Raw genomic sequence first — 23,361 nt, forward strand, 5'->3', positions numbered from 1 at the left:
CCCTCCACCTCTGGTCCCCGTGCCCCTTGATATAGGGAGCCCACTGTCCAGACGGGCAACAGGCACAGAAGCTGGACACTTGATGACGCTGTTGTTGGGGAAGTAGGGAATGATGAGCATCAGATGGTGTCTTCACTGGGCCATTGGTATCCCCTTGGTTTCAGCCCAGTGAAATTTTCACACCTCTTGAAACGGATAAGGCATAATATTTGGCTAAAAGTAAAACGAAAAAAAAAAAAAAACACTGCAGGGTGGACACCTGAGTGCAGAGGTGGAGTGGACGGAGGCCACCTGTCCACCTATCACGGACTGGCACCAGTAAGAGTGACCTGTGGATGAACATAGTTCCTCGGCAGTCTCGGAGGAGGCAGGGACAACCCGGGCAAACAGTTAATATATGTAGGTGAGGCTCTGCCTGAGGTGCTTTGATGCCAGGATGCTGCCTGCCCTCACGAGGTGCAGCACAAGGCCCAGGAGCCTGGGCACTCCCACTTGCAATGACTAAAACCCCACTTCTGAGCCACAAGCCTTATCCACTTGCCTGCATTGTGGCTCTGGCTCTTCGTGGCCTCAAGACCATGGCAGTCTGCCCAAAGGAAAGCACACGTATGTTTCCACAAAGACCTGTGTGACTCACTTAACATGGCCCTCTGGTCTCCCAGGGATGGTCTGAAAAAGAGCCCCCATTCCATTCTTGGATTCTTGTGATTTCAAGAAGATTAACGTTGAGGGAGAGAATAAAGCTTGTCCCAGCATCTCTGGCGAGGACCGCTCACCACCACGTCAGCATTATAAAAAGCCTGTGTACAAACAACATCCACACCCACACATCAACAGAACCGTGTCTGCATTCCCATTCACACACTCACACACATCAGAGGCAGCCAGAGATAGAGGGTGTGTTCAGGGGCAGGCCTTCGGTGGGTCCATGTAGGCTGGGTTGTAAGGAGGCTGGCTGGCATGGTAGGGCATGGCTGCTCCTCCTAAAAGAGAAGACATGGAGTGGCTGGAGGCCCCCTGGCAGCTGCAGGGGACCGGTGATGATGGAGATGGCAGTCATACTCACCACTCAATGTCTCGTGGTAGGCCGGAGGGCCCATGGGTTGGGCAGGGTAGGGTGGTGGGTACTGCGTAGGATAGGGTGCTGCTGGCATCCCTGGCTGGGGGGGCATGGGGTGGTATCCCTGATAGGTTGGTCCAGGATAGCTGGGTGGCACGCTCGGAGGCTGCGGGTACGGAGCGTGCACCACCGTGGTAGACGTGGTCGTAGTTACCACCGCTGCGAAGAGAAGCACAGTCAGGATTCTGTCTCACCAGCTCCCTCTAGCTGAACCCAACCTGGGGCCTTAAGCAGCTCCCCGTAAGCCCCAAAAATTGGGTTGACACAAGGTGGGGGTCTACACAAGAGTGGGGGGTGGGTAAGCTTACGACGTGGTGGTCTGCGGCACATCTTGTACAAACAGCAGCAGGAACAGGTAAAGCAAATAATGATGGTGACCACGGAGAGCACAAAGATGGACAGGCCGATAGCAACTGTTGCCCCGAAACTGCAAGAAAACCAGATCACAACCTGGGGTCATGTACCCTGACCCAGGGGCCACAGCCCACCCACTCCCAGGGCTAGCCTGCTGGCCAGAAGGGGACTCGGTTCAGCTTCCAGACTGCATGCTGCTGTAAGCCCACTTCCTCTGAGGTGTAATGGGGCTTGGGGAGTCTGTAATGCATCTATCTTGCTGGAAGTTGGCCTCTTCCACTTTACCCTCAGGAGCTCGGACAGGAATTCTAGCATCTGCCCTCTGCTCCCTGACAAGACATCTTGCCCACCCCACTAGCTGATCAGCAGATGGTCATAGAACACACAGATCACGAGCCAGTGGAGAGTGAAACAGACTAGTTTGTGGAGCCTAGGGAGGAAGCAGAGGTTGAAGGCAGGATAACTTGAGAAGCAGAGGAGGTGAAGATGGTGAAGATGCCAGAAGATCTAAGGTCCATATGGCAACTCAATAAAGAGAAAAGAAGCATGGGATGACGGCCCTGCATGGACAACCTCTGTACCAGGGCAAGACTGTTGACCCTGGGTGCCGGCAGTAGGCCAAGTGTCCACACACATCCCTGGAATCCCAGTAGGCTGCCAGGTGTGTGCCAGATGAATGACAGGGATAAGCTTGATGTGGGTCTGCTGGTTTGGGACACCATGGCGTGACTTGCCCTGTGAGTAAGCAGACCCTAGCCAGGAAAGGTCACCAAAATTAACTTGTGAAGACAGAGTCCCACGCTTGCCTTCCATCTCCAGGGGCCAAGCCAAGTCTACTGAAGACAAACGCTTAACTGTAGCCAGCACAGGAAGTCATGAAAAAAAGCCAAAACAGCTGGAGCAAAGGCTGGGCCTGGCCTGCCCTGCCTTTGCTTCCACCTCGAGGCTCAAAATGGGCAGCGCCACCTAAAAATCAAAGCAGGAGGGGACGACTCCAAACTCAGGAGGCTTTCCCAGGAGCCTCAGGTATAGCCAGAGACAAAATCAGGGGGCCCGCCCTCCTGCTCAGTAGGGCTCCCGCACAGCCTTTTCCCAGCTGGTTCCAGGAATCAAGGAACACACCACACACACACACACACACACACACACACACACACACACACACACACACACACACACACACCCCTACATAAACTATTGTGTCATCACACATACATTAACATGCACACACCCTTGCGCTCACATACAATGAAACACAATTACAGGGCAACCACACACAAAGACACTCAAAGACACTACAGGGCCATCCCAGATCTCACAGACATACACGTCACACCAGGCACAAAGGCATGCATATCCAATGACATCACACACACACAGACACACATCCTAATGACAAGCTAAAGGACCATCCATAGTCCCGTGAGCCAGCGCGCATACACAACGACACACCCACACGCTTATCAAGCTCACCCCATGTTAGCTTCACTCGGGGGCCTCTCGCAATCCCCACTTCCTCGGTTGAATTTCAGATCTCCTCCCCTTTAGGGGAAAAAGAAAGCGACTCTCCTAGGCCCGCCCCTGGTCCGCCTTCCTCTTGCCGTCAGCGGCAGGAAAGACAAGCACAAGGGCCCTCTTAAAGACACAGACAGGCCCGGCAGCTCCCAGGCCTCCCCACTTGGCTGCTCCTAGTAGCAGGGAGAGCTACTCAGGGTCTGAATCTGGGGTTTTGGAGCCCTGGGCCTTCCTGCTCAGCACTCAAAGCTGAGCAGAGGTCCTACAGCTTCCCAAGATCCCCTCTGGGTCCCACCAGGCATCATCCACCCCCACATCCCCAGCTCCCACCAGAGCAAGCTCCAAGCCACACAGTCACCCTTACACCGGCTGCTCTTAAGAGTTTCTTGCTCAAGAGCCCACAGTGGCTCTGGAACTCTGGGGGGGATCCTATGGGGAATGTGGCTTCAAGCTTCCTCACCAAACCACATGTGTTGTCTATACTTTTCTGCAAAGTGTGTACTACTATTGACAGTCAATGATAACAAATCAGGTTTGCCTCCCCTGATAGTGCACTTACAATCAAGTGACTGTTCGTCTTTATTTAAAAAACTATTGACGGGGGCCTGGAGAGATAGCACAGCCACGTTTGCCTTGCAAGCAGCCGATCCAGGATCAAAGGTGGTTGGTTCGAATCCCGGTGTCCTGGTGTCCCATATGGTCCCCCGTGCCTGCCAGAAGCTATTTCTGAGCAGACAGCCAGGAGTAACCCCTGAGCACCGCCGGGTGTGGCCCAAAAACAAACAAACAAAAAAACTAAATAAAAAAATAAAAAAAAGTATTGACTATGGGGCTGGAGAGATAGCATAGCGGTAGGGTGTTTGCCTTGCACGGTGGCTCAAATCCCGGCATCCCAGATGGTCCCCTGAGTCAGCCAGGAGCGATTTCTGAGTACAGAGCCAGGAGTGCCACCGGGTGTGACCCCCAAAAAGAATATTAACTAAGGGGCACAGAGTTAGTACAGCAAAGCGGGGCTTGCCTTGTACTAGGTGACGAGGGTTGGTCCCCAGTATCCCACACTGACTCTCAAGCCTCTCCAGGAGTGATCCCTGAGTGCAGAACCGGGAGTAAGCCCTGAACACTGCCAGGTGGGGCCTCCCCCCACCAAAAAAATCATAAAACCAAAAATTCTAAATAAAACCAAACTCCTTGTGTGCTCTGGGACTCCCATCCTCACAGTGCTACAGCCACCATCTCCTTTCAACTCTGAAAAGCACAAGGAGAACTTTGGCCCAAGACTTGAGTCCACCATCTCTTCCACCCCAACCCCACTCCCTATCGCTCCCACTCCACTAAAGACCTCAGCTTCAAACTTCACAACCATTAGGGCATTTGCCTTGCTTGCGCTAGCCTAGAACTGACTGTGGTTCGATCCCCCAGCGTCCCATATGGTCCCCTAAGCTAGGAGTGATTTCTGAGCGCATAGCCAGGAGTAACCCTCTGAGGATCACCGAGTGTGGCCAAAAAAAAAAAAAAAAAAAAACACTTCACTTCTGGGGGACAGGTGCCGCTTCAATAGGCTGGGTGTACACTTTGCCCAGGGTCCTTTCTGGGCATCACATGGTCCGCTCAATACCAATGGGAGAAATTCCTGAGCATAGGGGCTGGAGATAGCACAATGGTAGGGCATTTGCCTTGCAAACAACCGACCAAGACCTATATTGGTTCAAATCTCAGCGTCCCATATGGTCCCCTGTTACACCCCACTCAGAAGTGCTTCTTAGCCTTCTTAGGTGTAGTGCACTCCTGAAAAAGAATTATTTGCCAAAAAGGCCCGCTTAGAGTAGTCAAATCAGTTAACCCTTGTGTGGATTGTTTGGCTATAATTCTAAACGTGGCTGTGCCTATCTCTCTCTTTATTTTTGACCATTATTAGAAATCAGGCCTCAGTATTTCTTTCTAACAAAGAAAATACAGTGCCAAAAGCCCGCCAAAAGTCTCCTGCTGAGCTCTCTTTGTGATCTCTCTCTCTCTCTCTCCCCCCATTTCCTTAAAGGTATCTGGTTTCTCTTTACCTGTCTCTTCATATGCTAATTTTAGCTCTGATCTCATTGGTTTATCCCCTTTTCCTTTCTCCCTGGCTACGCCCAAAAAAATCCGTCTATAAAGGCCCAATTTAAGGAATAAAGCCTCTCTCTGGCCTCTCCCTCTTGTTTTCACCATGTAATTCTGTGTGGTCTCATTTATTTCATATTTCATATTTCATATTTGCCCGCTTCGTGCTTCCGCTTGATTCCCAGTGGGAAAATGAACCCACTTAGGTTTGCTTAGGCACTTTTGTCTTATCAGGATAAAAGGTCCGAAGCAGTCCCCCAAACCTGCCAGGAGTAACCTCTGGGCGCCACGGGATGTGGCCCAAAAATTAAAAAAATTTAAAAAAAGGGCTGGTCCCATGGCAGTGATTTATCATAACTTATTAACGTATCACAAAAGTTGGTATATAGCCCCCCCCACTGCTCAATTTGACTGGCTTAAAAAAGAAAAAAGAAATCCCTGAGCATGCTCATGCACGCGCACGTGCGCACACGTGCGCACACACACACACACACACACACACACACACACACACACAATGACAAGGTAAGCAAGGTTCTATGATAAATGCTCTCCCAGAATTTAATTGTCATCTGGCCCCAAGCACCTATTACAGCTCTCCACATGGCCCAGGGAAGATATTCACTAAATCCCTGAGTTTGAATAAACTCCCACAGGACCTCTTGGGGCAGCTGCAGGAGAACAATCAAACCTGAGGCCCTGTAGAAATGCAATCCTGGGAGTTCCCCCTCCCCTCTGGACTCACTCAGAGTCCAATGGGAGGGCAGAGTCTCTGGAGAACCCTCTAGGAGAGCAGGGAATGCCTGATGGGGCTGGAAGACTCCTGTCTCAGGTTCAGACCAGGAAAAAACTGCAGGGAGCTGAACCACCCACGGGGGCTGAGGGCGCCTGTGCCCCGCCTTTCCTGCAGAGGCCAGCACAGCACATCTGCCCTTTCCCCGCATGACAAGGACCCAAATGACCTATAATGCTCATGGCCAGGAGGGCAGCACACAGATGCCTGTTGGGAAGGCCATCTTCCAGAGCAGGGGTGGTGGTCACCTGAGGGCATTCACAGCTGGTCTAACTGCCTGGTCACTCTACCCTCCCTCTACCTGCTTTGCCAGCCTGAAACCTTCCCAAAGCAGGTAAGTCTCTGCTTGGACTTCAGCCAGATTGGTTGAGGACCTGGGGGCAGAGCCAGATCGGGTGTCTGCAATACACAGTGTGTCACTCCTCCGGCCACACCCCAGGAGGGCCCCAGTCTGTTGTAATAAGTCCAGAGAGGCCACCTCTCTCCTCTGCCCACTCCAGGGGGGTCCAAACCTGCATTTCCTCTATTTCCCTATTCCCACTGCATCATGGCGGAAACCTCCTGCCACGTCACCCATATCCCCCAGCTCCTGCCTCTCTTGCCCCTCATCGTCCCTACTGAATCTAAACTCGCCTCACCACACACACTAACTCACTCATCCAACACTCTTCTGAATGATCTTGCCAAGGTCATGGTAGCCTTTCTGTGTGGAAGCCACACATAAACATCCCATAGGCCTCCTCCTGCACTGCCCCAGGAATCAAGGAACACACATACACACACACACACACACACACACACACTAACCCCTACATAACACTATAGGGCCATCACACATATTAGCATACACACACCTTACACTCACACACAATGAAACACAATTACAGGGCAACCACACATAAACACACACACACATATATGCACACTCAATGACGCTACAGGGCCATCCTGGATCTCACACATACATTTCACGCCCACACATCACGCAAGGCACAAAGACATGCATATGCAACGACATCACACACAGGAGCACACATACACCACAATGCACCCCACACCCCCTCTCCAGCTTACACCCACTCTCGCACGACACCCTGGAACAGCACAAGTCTGCCCCTTTGCAAGGCAGAGAACAGGACATGCCCTACCACACAGCACTCCCTCTGGCCCCTTCCTAGTAGGCCATCCTATAGGCCCTTTTCGGCAGCCCAGCCTCTGTCACTGGCTGCCCTCATGCCTTGCCCGCCTCCAGGGAGAGGCCAGAGTGGTCACCCTGAAACACCACCACACCCAGCACTGCCCTGAAGCCATCATGGTGCCCCCAGCCTAAGGATGAGGCCTGGGTTGCCTTCAGACCCCCACACTGGATCTGAGCAACTTCTGTGGAATACAGCAAAGGACTGTCCCTAGAGGCAAAGAGGAGGATCCTTGGATATTGCAATGTATGAGTAGCCCTGCTTCAGGCTCAACTAGCAGAGAGGAATTAGGAGGCCCTGCCTGAGCATTAAGAAGGCTCAAGTTGGGGCCGGAGAGATAGCATGGAGGTAGGGCGTTTGCCTTTCATGCAGAAGGTCATCGGTTCAAATCCCGGCGTCCCATATGGTCCCCTGTGCCTGCCAGGAGCAATTTCTGAGCATGGAGCCAGAAGTAACCCCTGAGCACTGCCGGGTGTGACCCAAAAGCCACAAAAAAAAAAAAAAAAAAAAAAAAAAAAAGAAGGCTCAAGTCTACTTCTTCCATCTCCCCAGGTTTCCTTTTTTTTTCTTTTTTTTTTTGGTTTTTGGGTCACACCTGGCAGCGCTCAGGGGTTCCTCCTGGTTCTACACTCAAGAAATCGCTCCTGGCAGGCTCGGGGGACTCTATGGGATGCCGGGATTCGAACCACCGTCCTTCTGCATGCATACTTCCATGCTATCTCTTCAGCCCCAACCCAAGTTTCCTATAGGTTCCCACACCCTACCAGATACACAGGGCAGGAGGGGGCAGGATCAGCACCCAGATCCCACACATGGGCTTGGAGACTAAGCATCCACTTGTCCACGGGGACTGTGCATTGTAAACACTCAGGACTCATCAACCGCCCTTCACCTCTCCCCTCCCATCCTCCATCTCACTGACACTCAGGTCTGACCTCCTGTCCTCATCTCCGCTGCCACCACCACACCACACCACACCACACCACACCACACCACACCCCAATCTCATGCCACCCTATCATTCAAGTGAGTGTGGGTCCTGTGGTAGTGATTACCAGGGGGAAATGTCTATTTTCCTTCAGATGACCAAAATAGATTTCCTACTAATATTTACTCTTTACCCACAGTTCCCAGCTCACCAGAAGCCTCAGAATTGCACAAGAGTAGAGTCACCAAGATGTCTCTTGTTACGTTAACAAGTAACTCTATGCCAGTAGCCATTGAACCAATCAGGAATAGGAACCTCCAGTGGCACAAGTAGGTCAAGAGAGGAACTAAAGTTTTTTCTTGTTTTTTTGGTTTTGATTTTTGGGTCACACCTTTCAACGCTCAGGGGTTACTCCTGGCTCTATGCTCAGAAATCGCTCCTGGCAGGCTTGGAGGACCATATGGGATGCCGGGATTTGAACCGCCATACTTCTACATGCAAGGCAAATGCCTTACCTCCATGCTATCTCCCCGGTCCCTCTTTTATTTTTTTTTTGGGGGGGGGACTAAAAGTTTAAATTCAACAGCGAGTGGCAAATGAATTAATCAGCTGTGCCTACACAATAAAGCATCCAACAAAAAAACCTTGAAGGAAGGCTGGAGTTATAGTACAGTAAATAGTAAGGGAGCCTGCCTTGCATGTGACTAATCTGAATGTGATCCCCAGCATCCCATATGGTCCCCAAATCCCCACATGAAGTAATATGCGTGCAGGGCTGGAGTAAACCCTAAACACTGCTGTGTGTGGCCCCAAACCAAAAACTCCAAAGGAGACAACTCTTCTGGGTGGGTATGCACAAAAATTTGGGGAGACAAAAATTTGGAGAGGCTACAAAAGCTAAGTCTTGAGACCAGAGAGATAGCATGGAGGTAGGGCTTTTGCCTTGTATGCAGAAGGACGGCAGTTCGAATCCCGGCATCCCATATGGTCCCCCGAGCCTGCCAGGAGCAATGATTTCTGAGCCTAGAGCCAGAAGTAGCCCTTGAGTGCTGCCGGGTGGGACCCCAAAACTAAAGAAAATAAAAATTAAAAAACAAAACAAAACTAAGTCTTCTTACCATCCCTGTGTATCTTTTCCACCCAACTGTTTCCTCTCTTTCTGTTTTACTGTTTGTTTGGATGCAATTGTTGGCTCTGTGGAAAAGTGGAAGGGGAGCGCCCGGTACTAGGAGTACCCAGAACTCCCAAATGCAAAGCATATGCTCAGTTTCTGCAATCATCTTCCTCCCTTCCTCAGTTCCTTTGTAACGAAAGGAGCATCTACTGTGTTTCCGGAGTTTTGTGAGTCACTGACTGAGGACAGGATGGCAGAACCTCTACTCAAAGCCAGTCAGGAAGGAGAACAAGAAAGCCGAGGCACTTCTCTTCACCAGTTCCACCTTCCCACCACCAATGTCCTATCTTCTTCCTCCCCACCCCAACACCTTTCTTTAAACTGTTTTTTTTTGTTGTTGTTTTCTCCTCCCTCCCTCCCTCCTTCCCTCCTTCCTTCCTCCTTCCTTCCTTCCCTCCTTCCTCCCTCCCTCTTCCTTCCTTCCTCCCTCCCTCCCTCCTTCCTTTCCTTCCTTCCTTCCTCCCTCTCTCCTTCCCTTCCTTCCTTCCTCCCTCCCTCCTTCCCTCCTTCCCTTCCTTCCTTCCTTCCTCCCTCCCTCCTTCCCTTCCTTCCTTCTTTCCTCCCTCCCTCCCTCCTTCCTTCCTCCTTCCCTTCTTCCTTCTTCCCTCCTTCCTTCTTCCCGCCTTCCTTCTTCCCTCCTTCCTTCCTCCCTCCTTCCTTCCTTCCTTCCCTCCTTCCTTCCTCCCTCCCTCCCGATCCTTCCCTCCTTCCCTTCCTTCCCTCCTTCCCTCCCTTCCTTCCTTCCTTCCTTCCTTCCTTCCTTCCTTCCTTCCTTCCTTCCTTCCTTCCTTCCTTCCTTCCTCCCTCCCTCCCTCTCTCCCTCCTTCCTTCCAACTGAAATAAATATCAAAAAAAAAAAAAAGAAAAGAAAAAGAAAAGAAAGCCGAGGCCTATGAAGTAGAGGGAAGTCTTGGAGAGACAGAGCTCCCAAACTGTAGAACTGAGGTGCATTTTCATTGGTATAGGAAGGTCTCTACCCCCCACACCAAAGGACTGGCTTCTAATACCACCACTAGAAACCGATCTCAAGACACCAAATCAGGGCCCGGAGAGATAGCACAGCGGTGTTTGCCTTGCAAGCAGCCGATCCAGGACCAAAGGTGGTTGGTTCGAATCCCGGTGTCCCATATGGTCCCCCGTGCCTGCCAGGAGCTATTTCTGAGCAGACAGCCAGGAGTAACCCCTGAGCACCGCCGGGTGTGACCCAAAAATCAAAAAAAAAAAAAAAAAAAGACACCAAATCAGATTTGCACCCCTCAACCTTTAATTGTTCACCTTAAACCAGTCCCCCTCATCCTGCTCAAAAATCAGGACATGGACTTCCCAAAATAAGGAGCAAAGGCCTTGGGATCAGGCATGTTTGTTAGCTTCCTGAGGCCCCATCCTAGTCCCTAAAGCCCTGCCTTCACTAGCCATTGGAGGCTCCGTCCCCTCTACCACTGAAGCAGCCAGGCTGCAGGTTTCATTTACCCTGGCATAGGGTCACTATCCATGCTGAATTTCAGTGCTGTACCCAGTTGCTCCCTCGGCTCAATGTTCACAGCATCAGCCACACTGCAAAGAAAAGAATCTCAGTTAACCCCTAAGCCCCACCCAACACCCAGCTCAAAACACTATCCCTGGTACATATAGAACAAGCCCAAAACTCAACCCTGGGGACCGAAGAGACAGTGCAAGGAGGAAAGCACTTGCCTTGCATGCAGACAAACCAGTTCAAACCCCAAAATAACTTCTACAGTCCCCCAAGCACTGTCAGGAGTAAACCATGAGAACAAAGCCTCTGAGCACCTCCAGGAATGGCCCCAAGCTCCAAACAAAAAATTTGAACAACAAAAAATCAACCCCTTACTGCCTGTTCTAGCTCCTGAGAACAGATAACCAAGACATTTTTCTCAAGTGTTCATGGGAAATTGATCCAGTCAGACTATATTTCTTTTTTTTTTTTTGGTTTTTGGGCCACACCCATTTGACGCTCAGGGGTTACTCCTGGCTATGCGCTCAGAAATCGCCCCTGGCTTGGGGGGGCCATATGGGATGCCGGGGGATCGAACCGCGGTCCGTCCTACGCTAGCGCTTGCAAGGCAGACACCTTACCTCTAGCGCCACTTTCCCGGCCCCCAAGATCCAGTCAGACTATATACGATGCCTCCAAACAATGCTCAAAAGATTTGAAAAGGGGGCCGGAGAGATAGCATGAAGGTAGGGTGTTTGCCTTGCATGCAGAAGGTCAGTGGTTCGAATCCCGGCATCCCATATGGTCCCCTGTGCCTGCTGGGGGGCGATTTCTGAGCGTAGAGCCAGGAGTAACCCCTGAGCGCTACCGGGTGTGACCCAAAAAACAAAAAACAAGATTTGAAAAGGGGCCCATAGGAATCGCTCAGCGGTTGAAAACAACTTCCTTGCAAGAGTTTGGTCCTGAGTTCAACTCTCCTGTGCCTCACATGTGCTGACCACAATTCTAACAAATCTGTTGTTTGAGCCAAGGATTCCCTGCACCATAAGCAACTCTCAACTGCATCACAACTAGGAGTGTGCAAGCACACTGTTGGGTGTGGCCCACACACACAAAAAAATCACCAAAAAAAAGTGTGTGGGGGGGGGAACATGCATGTGCCACAGGCAGGAAGTGAAACTCCAGTAAGCACTTATGTGAGTGAACCTGGTAAGCACCACAACCGTAATTTGTATGCCTGGCCTGAATTTGATCTCCAACAGGACAAACGGTCCCCCAAGCACCACTAAGAATGATCCCGGAACTCAGGGCCACGAGTAAGTCCTGAGAACTGCTAGGTGTGCCCCTAAGTCTAAACATAAATAAATAAATAAATAAATAAATAAATAAATAAATAAATAAATAAATAAAGCAAGCAAGCAAGCAAGCCCAGGAAAGCACATATGCAAGCTTCACAACAACTACTCAACGAGTGCAAACCTTCGAGTGTGAGCATGGTACCCTGGTATAGGTGAGCGCCAAGAGCAGCACAGCTGAAAAATGGAAGCACCAGAGCCCAACAAGTGAGCAACTCAGATCACTACAACAATAAAGGTTAATAACAAACAATAGAACTGAAAATAACAGGTGCCGGAGCGACAACATAGCAGTAGGGCCTTTGCCCTGCACATGGCTGTCTCGGGACGGACCCAGGTTTGATCCCCGACATTCCATATAGCCCCCTGAGCCTGCCAGGAGCAATTTCTGGGCACAGAGCCAGGAGTAATCCCTGAGTGCTGCTGCCTGGTGTGGCCCAAAAAAAACAAAAAACAAAAAAAACAAAAACAAAAACAAAAAAAAGAATTGAAAATAACAGTTATCAGAGAGGTGGAGAGAGGAAGAAGAGAGAGATGGAGAGATAGACAATGACAGAGGATGTGGCTCAAGAGTAGAAAGACAGCCTTGGGTTCAGTTTTCACCACAAGCTAACAAACAAAATGCTTAAAACAGGGTCCAGAGGGGCCCGAGCGATAGCACAGTAGTAAGGCATATGCCTTGCACGGGGCTGACCCAGGATGGATCTGGGTTCGATCCCTGGCGTCCCATTTGGTCCCCCAAGCCAGGAGTGATTTCTGAGCGCATAGCCAGGAGTAATCCCTGAGTGTGACTGGGTGTGACCCAAACCTCCACCCCAAATAGGGGTCAGAAAGATGTTTTTTGAAACTGGGGTAGAGATGTAGCTCCACCAACAGAAGATAGCACAGCGTTAGGGCATTTGCTTTGAATGAGGCCAACCTGGACAATCCTGGGTTCAATTCCCAGCATCCCATATGGTCCTCCCAAACCAGAAGCAATTTTTTGAGCGCATAGCCAGGAGTAACCCGAGTGCTGCCCAGTGTGGCCCCAAAACAAACAAACAAACAAACAAAAAATTGTGCTGGGGTGGAGTGGCGGCATGGGATAAACTCTGAGAACAATGGTGAAGGGAGTTTGACACTAGTAGTGAGTCTGGTGATGAAATATTGCATGTCTAAAACTCAACTATGAATCACAATGCTTTGAATAAAATTTAAAAAATGGAGCCCGGAAAGATAGCACAGCAGTAGAGTGGCTGTGTTGCCACTGAGACAGACCTGAGTTCAATTCCCAGCATCCCATATGGTTCCCCAAGCCTGCCAGGAATGCAGAGCCAGGAGTAACCCCTGAGTGCAATTTTAAAAAATTTTCAAAAATTGTGCTGGAGCTGGAATGATAATACAGAGAATAGGGTGTTTGCCTTGCACACGTGACTGACCTGGATTCGATCCTCAGCACCCTACAGAATCCCCTGAGCCAGGACAGGAGTGATACCTGAATGCAGTACCAGGAGAAAGCCCTGAGTACTTCTGAGTGTAGCCCAAAAAACAAACCAAATCAACAAATATAGAGCTCTGTAGGCTGAGCTCACACTGAAGGGGCTCAGGGAACCCTCTAACTACAGCACAGAAGACTGAATACTGAGCATATATGGGTAGCACTAGAGATTCAACTCGAGGCATCATGCTTGCAAAGCAAGTACTTTTTTACACTAGACTTAATCCCTGACACTACAAAATCAAAGGGAGGGAGGGAGGGAAAGAGGAGAATAATAAGCAAGAGAAAGAAGGGGACCCGGAGAAATAGACAGATAGCTTGCCTTGCAAGCAGCCGATCCAGGACCTAAGGTGGTTGGTTCGAATCCCGGTGTCCTATATGGTCCCCTGTGCCTGCCAGGAGCTGTTTCTGAGCAGACAGCCGGGAGTAACCCTTGAGCACCGCTGGGTGTGGCCCAAAAACCAAAAAAAAAAAAAAAAGGGAGAAGAAATAAATTTGAAGAGCCCTTGAACTAAGAATAACAACAAGTAAGTAATTTATTGGATTTGTTTACAGAAGTTAAGCTACATCTAGGACAGAATTAATGAATCTGACATATGTTCAAATAAATATATGTTAATTAAATCCCAGTCACAAAAATAAAAATGGTAGGGTCCAGGGAGATAGCACAGTGGTAGGGCATTTGCTTTGCACGCAGCCAACCAAGGATGGATGGTGGTTCAATTCTCAATATTCCATATGTTCCCCCAAGCCTGCCAGGGTCAATTTCTAAGTGCAGAGCCCGAGTAACTCTTGAGTGCCACCAGATGTGACCCAAAAAAAAAAAAACAAAAACAAAAGGTAAACTTAAATACAGAAGCTATAGGTGAAATATGGAACAGATTTTATGTAAGGTCTCAGAAGTATAACTAGTCAGGTGAAGTAGTAAAGCTCAGGGCTTGCAATCAGGTGACTTTTGAGCCTCAGCACCACAAGAGAAAATTTTAAAATGAAGGCCAGAGAGATAGCACGCCATAGGGTGTTTGCCTTTGCACATGACCGACCAGGGACCAACCTGGGTTCAATTCCCAGCATCTCGCATGATCCCTAGAGCCTGCCAGGAGTGATTTCTGAACACAGAGCCAGAAGTAACCCCTGAGCACCACTGGGTATGATGCAAAAACAAAAACAAAAAATATTTTAATTATAATGGCTAAAACCGTTTTGTTTTTTTTTTTTTGGTTTGGTTTGGTTTGGTTTCTGGGCCACACTCAGTGGCACTCAAGGGTTACTCCTGGCTCTGCACTCGGAAATCGCTCCTGGCAGGCTCGAGACCAAATGGGATGCCAGGGATCAAACCCTAGTAGGAAAATGCTCTACCTGCTGCACTATTGCTCCAGCCTCCTAAAAATGTGGGTTTTTTGGGGTTTTGGGTTCTTTTTTTTTTTTTTTTTGGTCACACTCAGCATCGATCAGAGGTTTCTCCTGACTCTAAGCTCAGAAATCGCCCCTGGTAGGCTCAAGGGACCTTATGGGATGCCGGGAATTGAACCAGGGTCCATCCTGGGTTGGCTGTGCTATCACTCCGGCCCCAAAAAATGTTTTTTAACTGATTAGAAATAAAATAAGTAATGTTTTCAAGGAGTACTGGGAATTCTAAGTAGCATGAATTTAGAGAAAACCACATCAAGAACAATAAATTAGGACACGGAGAGATAGCACAGCAGCATTTGTCTTGCAAGCAGCCGATCCAGGACCAAAGGTGGTTGGTTCGAATCCCGGTGTCCCATATGGTCCCCCGTGCCTGCCAGGAGCTATTTCTGAGCAGACAGCCAGGACTAACCCATGAGCACCGCCGGGTGTGGCCCGAAAAAAAAAAAAAAAAAAAACCAAGAAACTAAATTAAAATTATTAAAATATACATGCAAATATATAATTTTTTTGAAAATATATAATTTTTAAAACCAGAAGTGACATAGTACAACGGGTAGGACTCTTGCCTTGAATACAACTGACCCAGTTTGATCCCCTGAGCCCACCAAGAGTGATCTCTAGGCGTAGATCCAAGAGCAAGCCCTAAGTACCGCCAGCTGTGGCCACCCCAAAAAGTTCAAGGGCCTTCCAAGAGGCATTTGGAAGTCAGGATACCCCACCTATGATGCTCTGTTAATCAAGACAGCGGTTCTACACAACAGCCTGAGGTATTGGTATTGCTCAAACCCTGCAGTGTTGGGAATTCCAGGAACATCCCAATGGTAGTGTAGGACCTCCAGGGTCAATCCTAATAGTGTTCAAGGATCTCTAGGGCTATATCCAACGGTGCTTGGGTAATCAATGAACCAAGATCAGGCACATGACTGGCATTGTACTATCTCCCACTGAATTATCTCTCATCTCCAAAGATAAAAATCTTTAAAGCAGTCAGAGAGTGGGAGAGAGAGTATAGCAGCAAAGACACTTGCCTGGAAACAGCTGAGCTGGCTTTGATACCCAGGACCCCATTTAGTCCCTCAAGTATTGCAACAGAGCAATAATAAAACTATCAGCTGACCTGAAGAAGCAACAGTCCTAATGAGGCTCATAAAATGAGGCAATCAATAGAGGATAACTTCAACCAAAAAAAAAAAGAGGGCTGGAGAGATAGCATGGAGGTAAGGCATTTGTCTTGTATGAAGAGGGACTGTGGTTCAAAAATCCTGGCATCCCATATGGTCCCCCACCCCCAGCCTGCCAGGAGCGATTTCTGAGTATAGAGCCAGGAGTAATCCCTGAGTGCAGCCAGGTGTGACCCCCCCCCCAAAAAAAATTAAAAAACAAAGTATAAAGAAAAAAATAAGGAAAGTCCAGAGAAAAGTGACTGAACTGGACCCAGAGAGATAGCACAGCTGCGTGTGCCTTGCAAGCAGCCGATCCAGGACCAAAGTTTGTTGGTTCGAATCCCGGTGTCCCATATGGTCCCCCGTGCCTGCCAGGAGCTATTTCTGAGCAGACAGCCAGGAGTAACCCCTGAGCACCGCCGGGTGTGACCCAAAAAAAAAAACAAAAACAAAACAAAACAAAAAAGTGACTGAACTAAAAAAATACTTGGGCCAGAGAGATGGTATATAGGATAAAGGTGCATGTCTTGCACACAGCTAACCTTAATTTGCTTTTTTTCGGGGGAGAAGGGGTTCGGCCACATCTGTTGACACTCAGGAGTTACTCCTGGCTATGTGCTTTGAAATCAGTCCTGGCTCAGGAGACCATAGGGACGCTGAAATCGAACCCAGGTCCATCCTGGGTCAGTCGCGTGCAAGGCCAAAGCCTTACCACTGTGCTATCGCTCCATCTCCTGATCTTAGTTTGCTCCCTGGCATTGCAAATGGTCCCAATGCACACTAGGAGGAAGTCCTGAGCATCACTGAATTGGGTATGACCCCAAAACAAAACCAAAGTAAAAAATAATAACAACAACAATAATAGTAATATGGGCTGAGTGCTAGCACAGGGTAGGGCATTTGCCTTGCATGCAGACAACCCAGCACAAACTCGGGTTTGATCCCCTGCATCCCATATTGTCCCCTGAGCTTTCCAGGAGTGATTTCTGAGCACAGAGCCAGGAGTAAGCCCTGAAAACTGACAGGTGTGACCCAAAAACCAAAATAAGAAGAAGAACGAAGAAGGAGGAGGAGGAGGAGGAGGAAGAAGAAGAAGAAAAAGAAGGGGCCCAGAGAGATAGCACAGCAGCATTTGCCTTGCAAGCAGCCGATCCAGGACCAAAGGTGGTTGGTTCGAATCCCGGTGTCCCATATGGTCCCCCGTGCCTGCCAGAAGCTATTTCTGAGCAGACAGCCAGGAGTAACCTGAGCACCGCCGGGTGTGGCCCCAAAACCAAAAAAAAAAAAAAAAAAAAAAAGAAGGAGGAGGAGGGGGGGGGGAGGAGGGGGGGGAGGAGGAGGGGGGAGGAGGAGGGGGGAGGAGGAGGGGGGAGGAGGAGGGGGGAGGAGGAGGGGGGAGGAGGAGGGGGGAGGAGGAGGAGGAAGAAGAGGAAGAGGAAGAGGACGAGGAAGAGGAGGAGGAGGAGGAGGAGGAGGAGGAGGAGGAGAGGAGGAGGAGAAGAAAGTGGGGCCGGAGAGATAGCATGGAGGTAAGGTGTTTGCCTTTCATGCAGAAGGACGGTGGTCTGATTCCCGGTGTCCCATATGGTCCCCTGTGTCTGCCAGGGGCGATTTCTGAGCATAGAGCCAGGAGTAACCCTTGAGCGCTGCCGGGTATGACCCAAAAACAAAAACAAAATAATAATAATAATAATAAAGTATATATAATACAGTCCTTGGGGAGTGAAATAGCACATGGGGAGTGAAATAGCATGCATGTGATCCCAGTTCATCTCCCAAAATCAAGCCAGAGATGTGGCTCAGCAGCAAAGGACATGTCTTATGTGCATGAGTCTAGGTTCAATATCCCGAAAACAGTAAAGCACGCAAGGGCCAGAATGCTAGAACAGCAAGTAAGGCTCTTGCATACATGTTTGACCCAGTGTCCCATATAGACTCCTGAGCTCTCCTAGAAATGATCCCAGGCTCAGAGTCAAGTCTAAACCCTGAGCACCACCAAGTCCAAAAAAAACCTCTCGGCACTGCATGGCCCTACTCCCAAGTATCTCTGGGTATAACCCTCAAGGTTCTGAACCTTCCAGGAGTTTCCCTGATCTTCCTTAGCAACCCAGTGCCCAAACAGCACCGTATCCCAAGCCCTAGCACTTAACCATCAGGCACAGTTGACTGATTATCAGTGGGAGTGATCCCAGGCCCCCTGAGCATTTTTTAGGAGCCCCTCCCCCAAATACATCTTGCTCAGGGGCTATTCCTGGCTCTGGGCTTCTGGTGGTGCTTGGATGACCAGAAGCATTACTGGGGATTAAGCCAGAGTCCTGCAAGGCCAGCACCTTAGACCCCGCATAGTCTTTCTAGTCAAACAGACTATTTTTTGTTTGTTTGTTTTGATTTTTGGGCTACACCTTACCTGACAGCACTCAGGGGTTCCTCCTGTCTCTGCACTCAGAAATTGCTCCTGACAGACTCAGGGACCATACAGGATGCCAGGTATCAAACACGGGTCCATCCCGGGTCAGCCATGTGCAAGGCAAATGCCCTACTGTTCTGCTATCACTCCGGCCCCAAAGTTTTTTGTTTTGTTTCGTTTTGTTTTATTTTGGGGTTCACATCCGGCGGTGCTCAGGGGTTCCTCCTAGCTCTGCACTCAGAAATCACTCCTGGCAGGCTTGGGGACCATATGGGATGCCGGGATTTGAACCAACATCCATCCTGGATCGGCTGCGTGCACTGCAAATGCCCTACCGCTGTGCTATCACTCCGGCATCAGACTATTTTTTATTTTATTTTATTTTATTTTTTGGGTCGTACCCGGCAGCGCTCAGGGGTTCCTCCTGGCTCTACGCTCAGAAATCACTCCTGGCAGGCTCAGGGGACCACATGGGTTGCCGGGATTTGAACCACTGTCCTTCTGCATGCAAGGCAAACGCCTTACCTCCATGCTAACTCTCCGGCAGACTATTTTTATTTTTAAGAAATTTAAGCACCTAAGATCAAGAGAGATAATGCAGGGGGTTTTAAGGCACTTGACTTTCATACAGCAGTCTGAGCAGCACCTTATACAGATCTTTGAGTCCCTCTAGGAGAGAACCTAAAGCAGAACCAGGAGTAAACCGAGAGCACACCCATGCGTGGACCACAAAACAAACAAATGAAAAGGAAATCAAACACTTAATATATAAATTTCTCTCCAAGGGGCTGGAGCAAGCATAGCAGTAGGGCATTTGCTCCAAAAACTGTGTTCAAAATATATTTCTGGATGGGCCCGGAGAGATAGCACAGCGGCGTTTGCCTTGCAAGCAGCCGATCCAGGACCAAAGGTGGTTGGTTCGAATCCCGGTGTCCCATATGGTCCCCCGTGCCTGCCAGGAGCTATTTCTGAGCAGACAGCCAGGAGTAACTCCTGAGCACCGCTGGGTGTGACCCAAAACACCAAAAATAAATAAATAAATAAATAAATAAATAAATAAATAAATAAATAAATAAATAAATCCTTTGAGGACGGGGCCAAAGAGATAGCATGGAGGTAAGGCGTTTGCCTTTCATGCAGAAGGTCATTGGTTCAAATCCGGCATCCCATATGGTCCCCACTTTGAGCCTGCCAGGAGCGATTTCTGAGCGTAGAGCCAGGAGGAACCCCTGAGCAATGCCGGGTGTGGCCCAAAAACCAAAAAAAAAAAATTTTTTTTGGAGAGAGGTACTTTGGACAAAACTATATGTGGTTTTGGGTACTGCATATGGGCATCACCAGGAGTGACCCCTGAACACAGGATCAAAAGTAGCCCCCTGATCCCCAAGTGTGGCCAGGTATGACCCCAAATTTAAAAAAAAAGCGGGGCCAAAGTGGTGAAGCAGCAGTAGGGCGTTTGCCTTGCATGCAGCTGACCTAGGACTGACTGCAATTCGATCCCCTGGAGTCCCATATGGTCCCCCAAGCCAGGAGCAATTTCTGAGCACATAGCCAGGAGTAACCCCAGAGTGTCACCGGGTGTGGCCCCAAAGAACAAAACAACTGCAACTGCCCCCAGTTCAGATATTCTTTGCTGGGAGATAAATTTGATTAGTGGTTAGGTTGGTTGGTTTGTTCGTTTTTGGCAGAGCGATGGCACAAGCGATAGGGCCTTTGCCTTGCATGTGCTAACCTAGGAGGGGCCACAGTTTGATCCCCCAGCATCCCATATGGTCCCCCAAGCCAGGAGTGATTTCTGAGTGCAGAGCCAGGAGTAACCCCTGAGCATCACCAGGTGTGGCCCAAAAAACAAACAAACAAGCAAACAAACAAAAGATGTGCAAGGCAAATGCTCTACCTTCTGTACCCTACTATCTCTCTGGCTCCTCATGAAACCATCTATAACCTATATCCAAGTCTAAATCCACAAGCCACGCTTGAAAGTCAAATTATGGTCTGTGGGCAGGCCCACAAGATGGTACCTGCACAGATCACTGGGTGCAGACATTTCCTGAAAAGTACTCATGCCAAGATGCCCGCTCTGAGAACATGCTGGGAGAAGTGAAATGCACAGCAGGCTGCTTGGTCAGCTGGATAAATCAGAGCCTTCAAGGCTGAGGCCAGGGCTCTTTCTCTTTGCGCATCCACCCACCTGTTGCTCTCCAATGCACAGCTCTCTGGGCTCGGCGCTTGATGAGCCTTATCCTGGCAGCAGTATTGGTCACTGCAGGTGCCACAGCAGTAGTAGGAACAGTATTCAAGGAAGCCATTTCCGCCGGAAGTCATGCAAAACTCACTATGGGCTGCAGCAGAGATATACTTGTTTGTCAAGGGTCATGGGGCCCAAACACACACCAGCCCTTAGCCACAAGCACAACGTTGTGTTTGTCCCAGCATGGCCCAAGGGGACAAACTAAGTGGACAGACTGGGAGCCCTGTAGTCAATGGCCGCCTCTGACAACCACCCTTACTAGTCTTGCCTAGCCCACTAGGTGATAATGGTGTCCCCCATCCCTGCTCCCAGTCTAGATACTCTTTGCTGGGAGATGAACTTGATTAGTGGTTGGTTTGGGGGAGGGATTTTTGTTTGTTTTGTTTTGTTTTGTTTTTTGCTGTTGTTGTTTTTGAGCCACACCCAGCAGTGCTCAGGGATTACTCCTGGCTCTGCACTCAGAAGTCATTCCTGGCAGGTTCGGGGAACCATATATGATGTTGGGAATCGAACCACCGTCCATCTGGGGTTGGCTGTGTGCAAGGCAAACTCACTACCGCTATGCTATCGTTCTGGCCCCAATTAGTGGTTGTATTACTGGACCATCCCCTATAGTCCATCACTCTCATACCTGGTGCCCCTTGCCACAGGATCAAGTCCAGAGTCTACAAAGGAGGAGCCAGACTACAATGACCTTGATGGTGACCCCAACTTCCCACTCCTATCTTTTCTGCTCCTATTCTTTCCTGCTTCCTATTCTGCACCTCTAGTCGACTTCCAGGACTTCCTTCTGCCCCTCAATCCTTCCAGAATCCACCCCAGCCTAGCTGTTCCCAAATTGAAAGGTAGCACCACCACCAGGTGCTGGCAGGGGTTGGAATGACTAGATGATTGGGAAATTCTGGGAATTCACTACAGACTAATGTCTCTAAGTCTCCTCAGAGTCTGGAATAGCTGAGCAGCAGAGGAGTAGGTGAAGCCCAGAGTTTGCCCGGGCACCCCCAAACAGAACACCAAGTGCGTGGAGGCCACACGAATGTGTGAGAAGGGCCATGTGCTGAACCAGAAGAGCCTGGAACATTCTGCCATTGGAGAGGACTCAGCCTAGTCAGGACTTGGGGGGCAATGAGCGTCTGCACCAGGTCCATCAGGGTCCATCATGAGCCTTGGGTGGACCCGGATGACCTAGAAAAGAGGAAGCTGGGAAAGTGGGGATGGCTTCTCTCTGGACCGTTCTTGAAAGAACCCCATCCTAGGCTAGCTAAGCAGGTGGCTTTGAGCCCTCAGTAGGCCCAAGGCAGGCCTAAGGAGGCAGGTAACCCCATCTCTAGCCTGCACAGACCGCCCAGGGCAGGCTTCTAAGCTGGAGCAGAGAAGGAGGAAGGAGCAGGGGAGGAAAAGGGAGCCCTCCCAAGACTAAAAGAAACCTGGAGCTCCCAGATTTTCTGGGTGAGCAACTCCCAGACCTGCCCGGCCTGGCCTCCAGCTTACTCCCTAATTCCAGCCCTCAGATCCTCAAAACATCAGGCCCTTCCCCAGGAGGCCCCTAGGCAAGGGTTGGGGGGGAGGGGGGCAGCTCCCAGCCCCACCCTTAGAAAAATCACCTCCCACCCTGAGGCCAGGGGACACCGGAGCCCAAAGGTAAAAAGGCCCCAGATGGGGTCACCACGGGGGTGCTCCATTCAAGCTCTCTGGGGGTGGGGGGGACCCAGCCGGCCAGAACAAAGAGGGTCGGAGTAGGGTTCTAGCAGGCAGGGCGGTAATGGTGGAAGGGGGTTCGGTGGTCTGGGTCGGGCAGTCCCAGGGTTGCTGAGCATGGTGGCCTGAATGCCACCGTGTCCCCCTTCCCTGGCCCCTTTGCACCCCCCAACTCGGAGCTCACCCCCCGGCAGCGGTGCCAACAGCAGCAGCAGCAGCAGCACAGGACCCGGCCCGGCCATGGCTGGACGGACAGACGGACGGATGGACGGACAGACCGACGGACGGAAGCAGCAGGGTCTGGAGGCAAAGCAACCTAAATGACCCGCTAGGCCCGGCCCTTCCTCACCCCGCCCCGCCCGTTCCGGGAACCCCGTTGGGAGAGGTGGGGACGAGGGCGGGGAAGGTGGACGCCTCCTCCCTGGCCACGTCCGGTGTCGACTCCAAGTTGCCTCCTCCGCTCTCCCCTCACTGGTGCCCGCCTGGCCAGGATCTCTGAAAGTCTCCCCAGAAACCCCACCGGCAGCACTAAGGGAGCCCGGACACAGACCCTCTCTGGTCTGGTCTCTGGGGGGGGTCCTCATGCACCCAGGAGTAGGACCAGCCTCTGGACCAGGGGTCCTCAAACTTTTTCAACAGGGGGCCAGTTCACTGTCCCTCAGACCATTGGAGGGTCTGACTATAGTAAAAACAAAACTTACGAACGAGTTCTTTTTTTTTTTTTTTTGGATGAACGAGTTCTTATGCACACTGCATGTATCTTATTTTGCAATGAAAAAACAAAACAGATACAAATACAATATGTGGCCTGCGGGCCATAGTTTTTTTGTTTGTTTGTTTCTTTGTTTTTTTTTTTGTTTTGTTTTGGTTTTTGGTTTTTGGGTCACACCTGGCGGTGCTCAGGGGTTACTCCTGGCTGTCTGCTCAGAAATAGCTCCTGGCAGGCACGGGGGACCATATGGGACACCGG

The 23,361-nt window shown here is 50.2% G+C and overlaps 1 protein-coding gene across 4 annotated transcripts; it reads right to left on the reverse strand.

Moving 5' to 3' along the window:
• Window positions 1-20: 20 nt before the first annotated feature.
• On the reverse strand, window positions 21-22,725 carry SHISA5 (shisa family member 5). 4 transcript variants are annotated; one of them, XM_049777429.1, is made up of 6 exons: window positions 22,576-22,725; window positions 20,634-20,784; window positions 10,645-10,728; window positions 1,432-1,547; window positions 1,067-1,279; window positions 186-983 (listed from the first exon to the last, which is right to left on the reverse strand). In XM_049777429.1, exons 1-6 carry the CDS (start codon window positions 22,631-22,633, stop codon window positions 904-906), a joined length of 702 nt encoding a protein of 233 aa, XP_049633386.1. In that variant the 5' UTR covers window positions 22,634-22,725; the 3' UTR covers window positions 186-903. The 4 variants fall into 4 exon arrangements, with proteins under 4 accessions (XP_049633382.1, XP_049633383.1, XP_049633386.1 ...); XM_049777425.1 differs by lacking the exons at window positions 20,634-20,784; window positions 22,576-22,725 and having other exon boundaries at window positions 21-213; window positions 872-983; window positions 10,645-10,725; XM_049777426.1 differs by lacking the exons at window positions 20,634-20,784; window positions 22,576-22,725 and adding an exon at window positions 21-185 and having other exon boundaries at window positions 862-983; window positions 10,645-10,725.
• Between the last annotated feature and the right edge of the window lie 636 nt (window positions 22,726-23,361).

Source organism: Suncus etruscus, chromosome 7 (assembly GCF_024139225.1).
Source record: "Suncus etruscus isolate mSunEtr1 chromosome 7, mSunEtr1.pri.cur, whole genome shotgun sequence".
NCBI classification, from domain to species: domain Eukaryota; kingdom Metazoa; phylum Chordata; class Mammalia; order Eulipotyphla; family Soricidae; genus Suncus; species Suncus etruscus.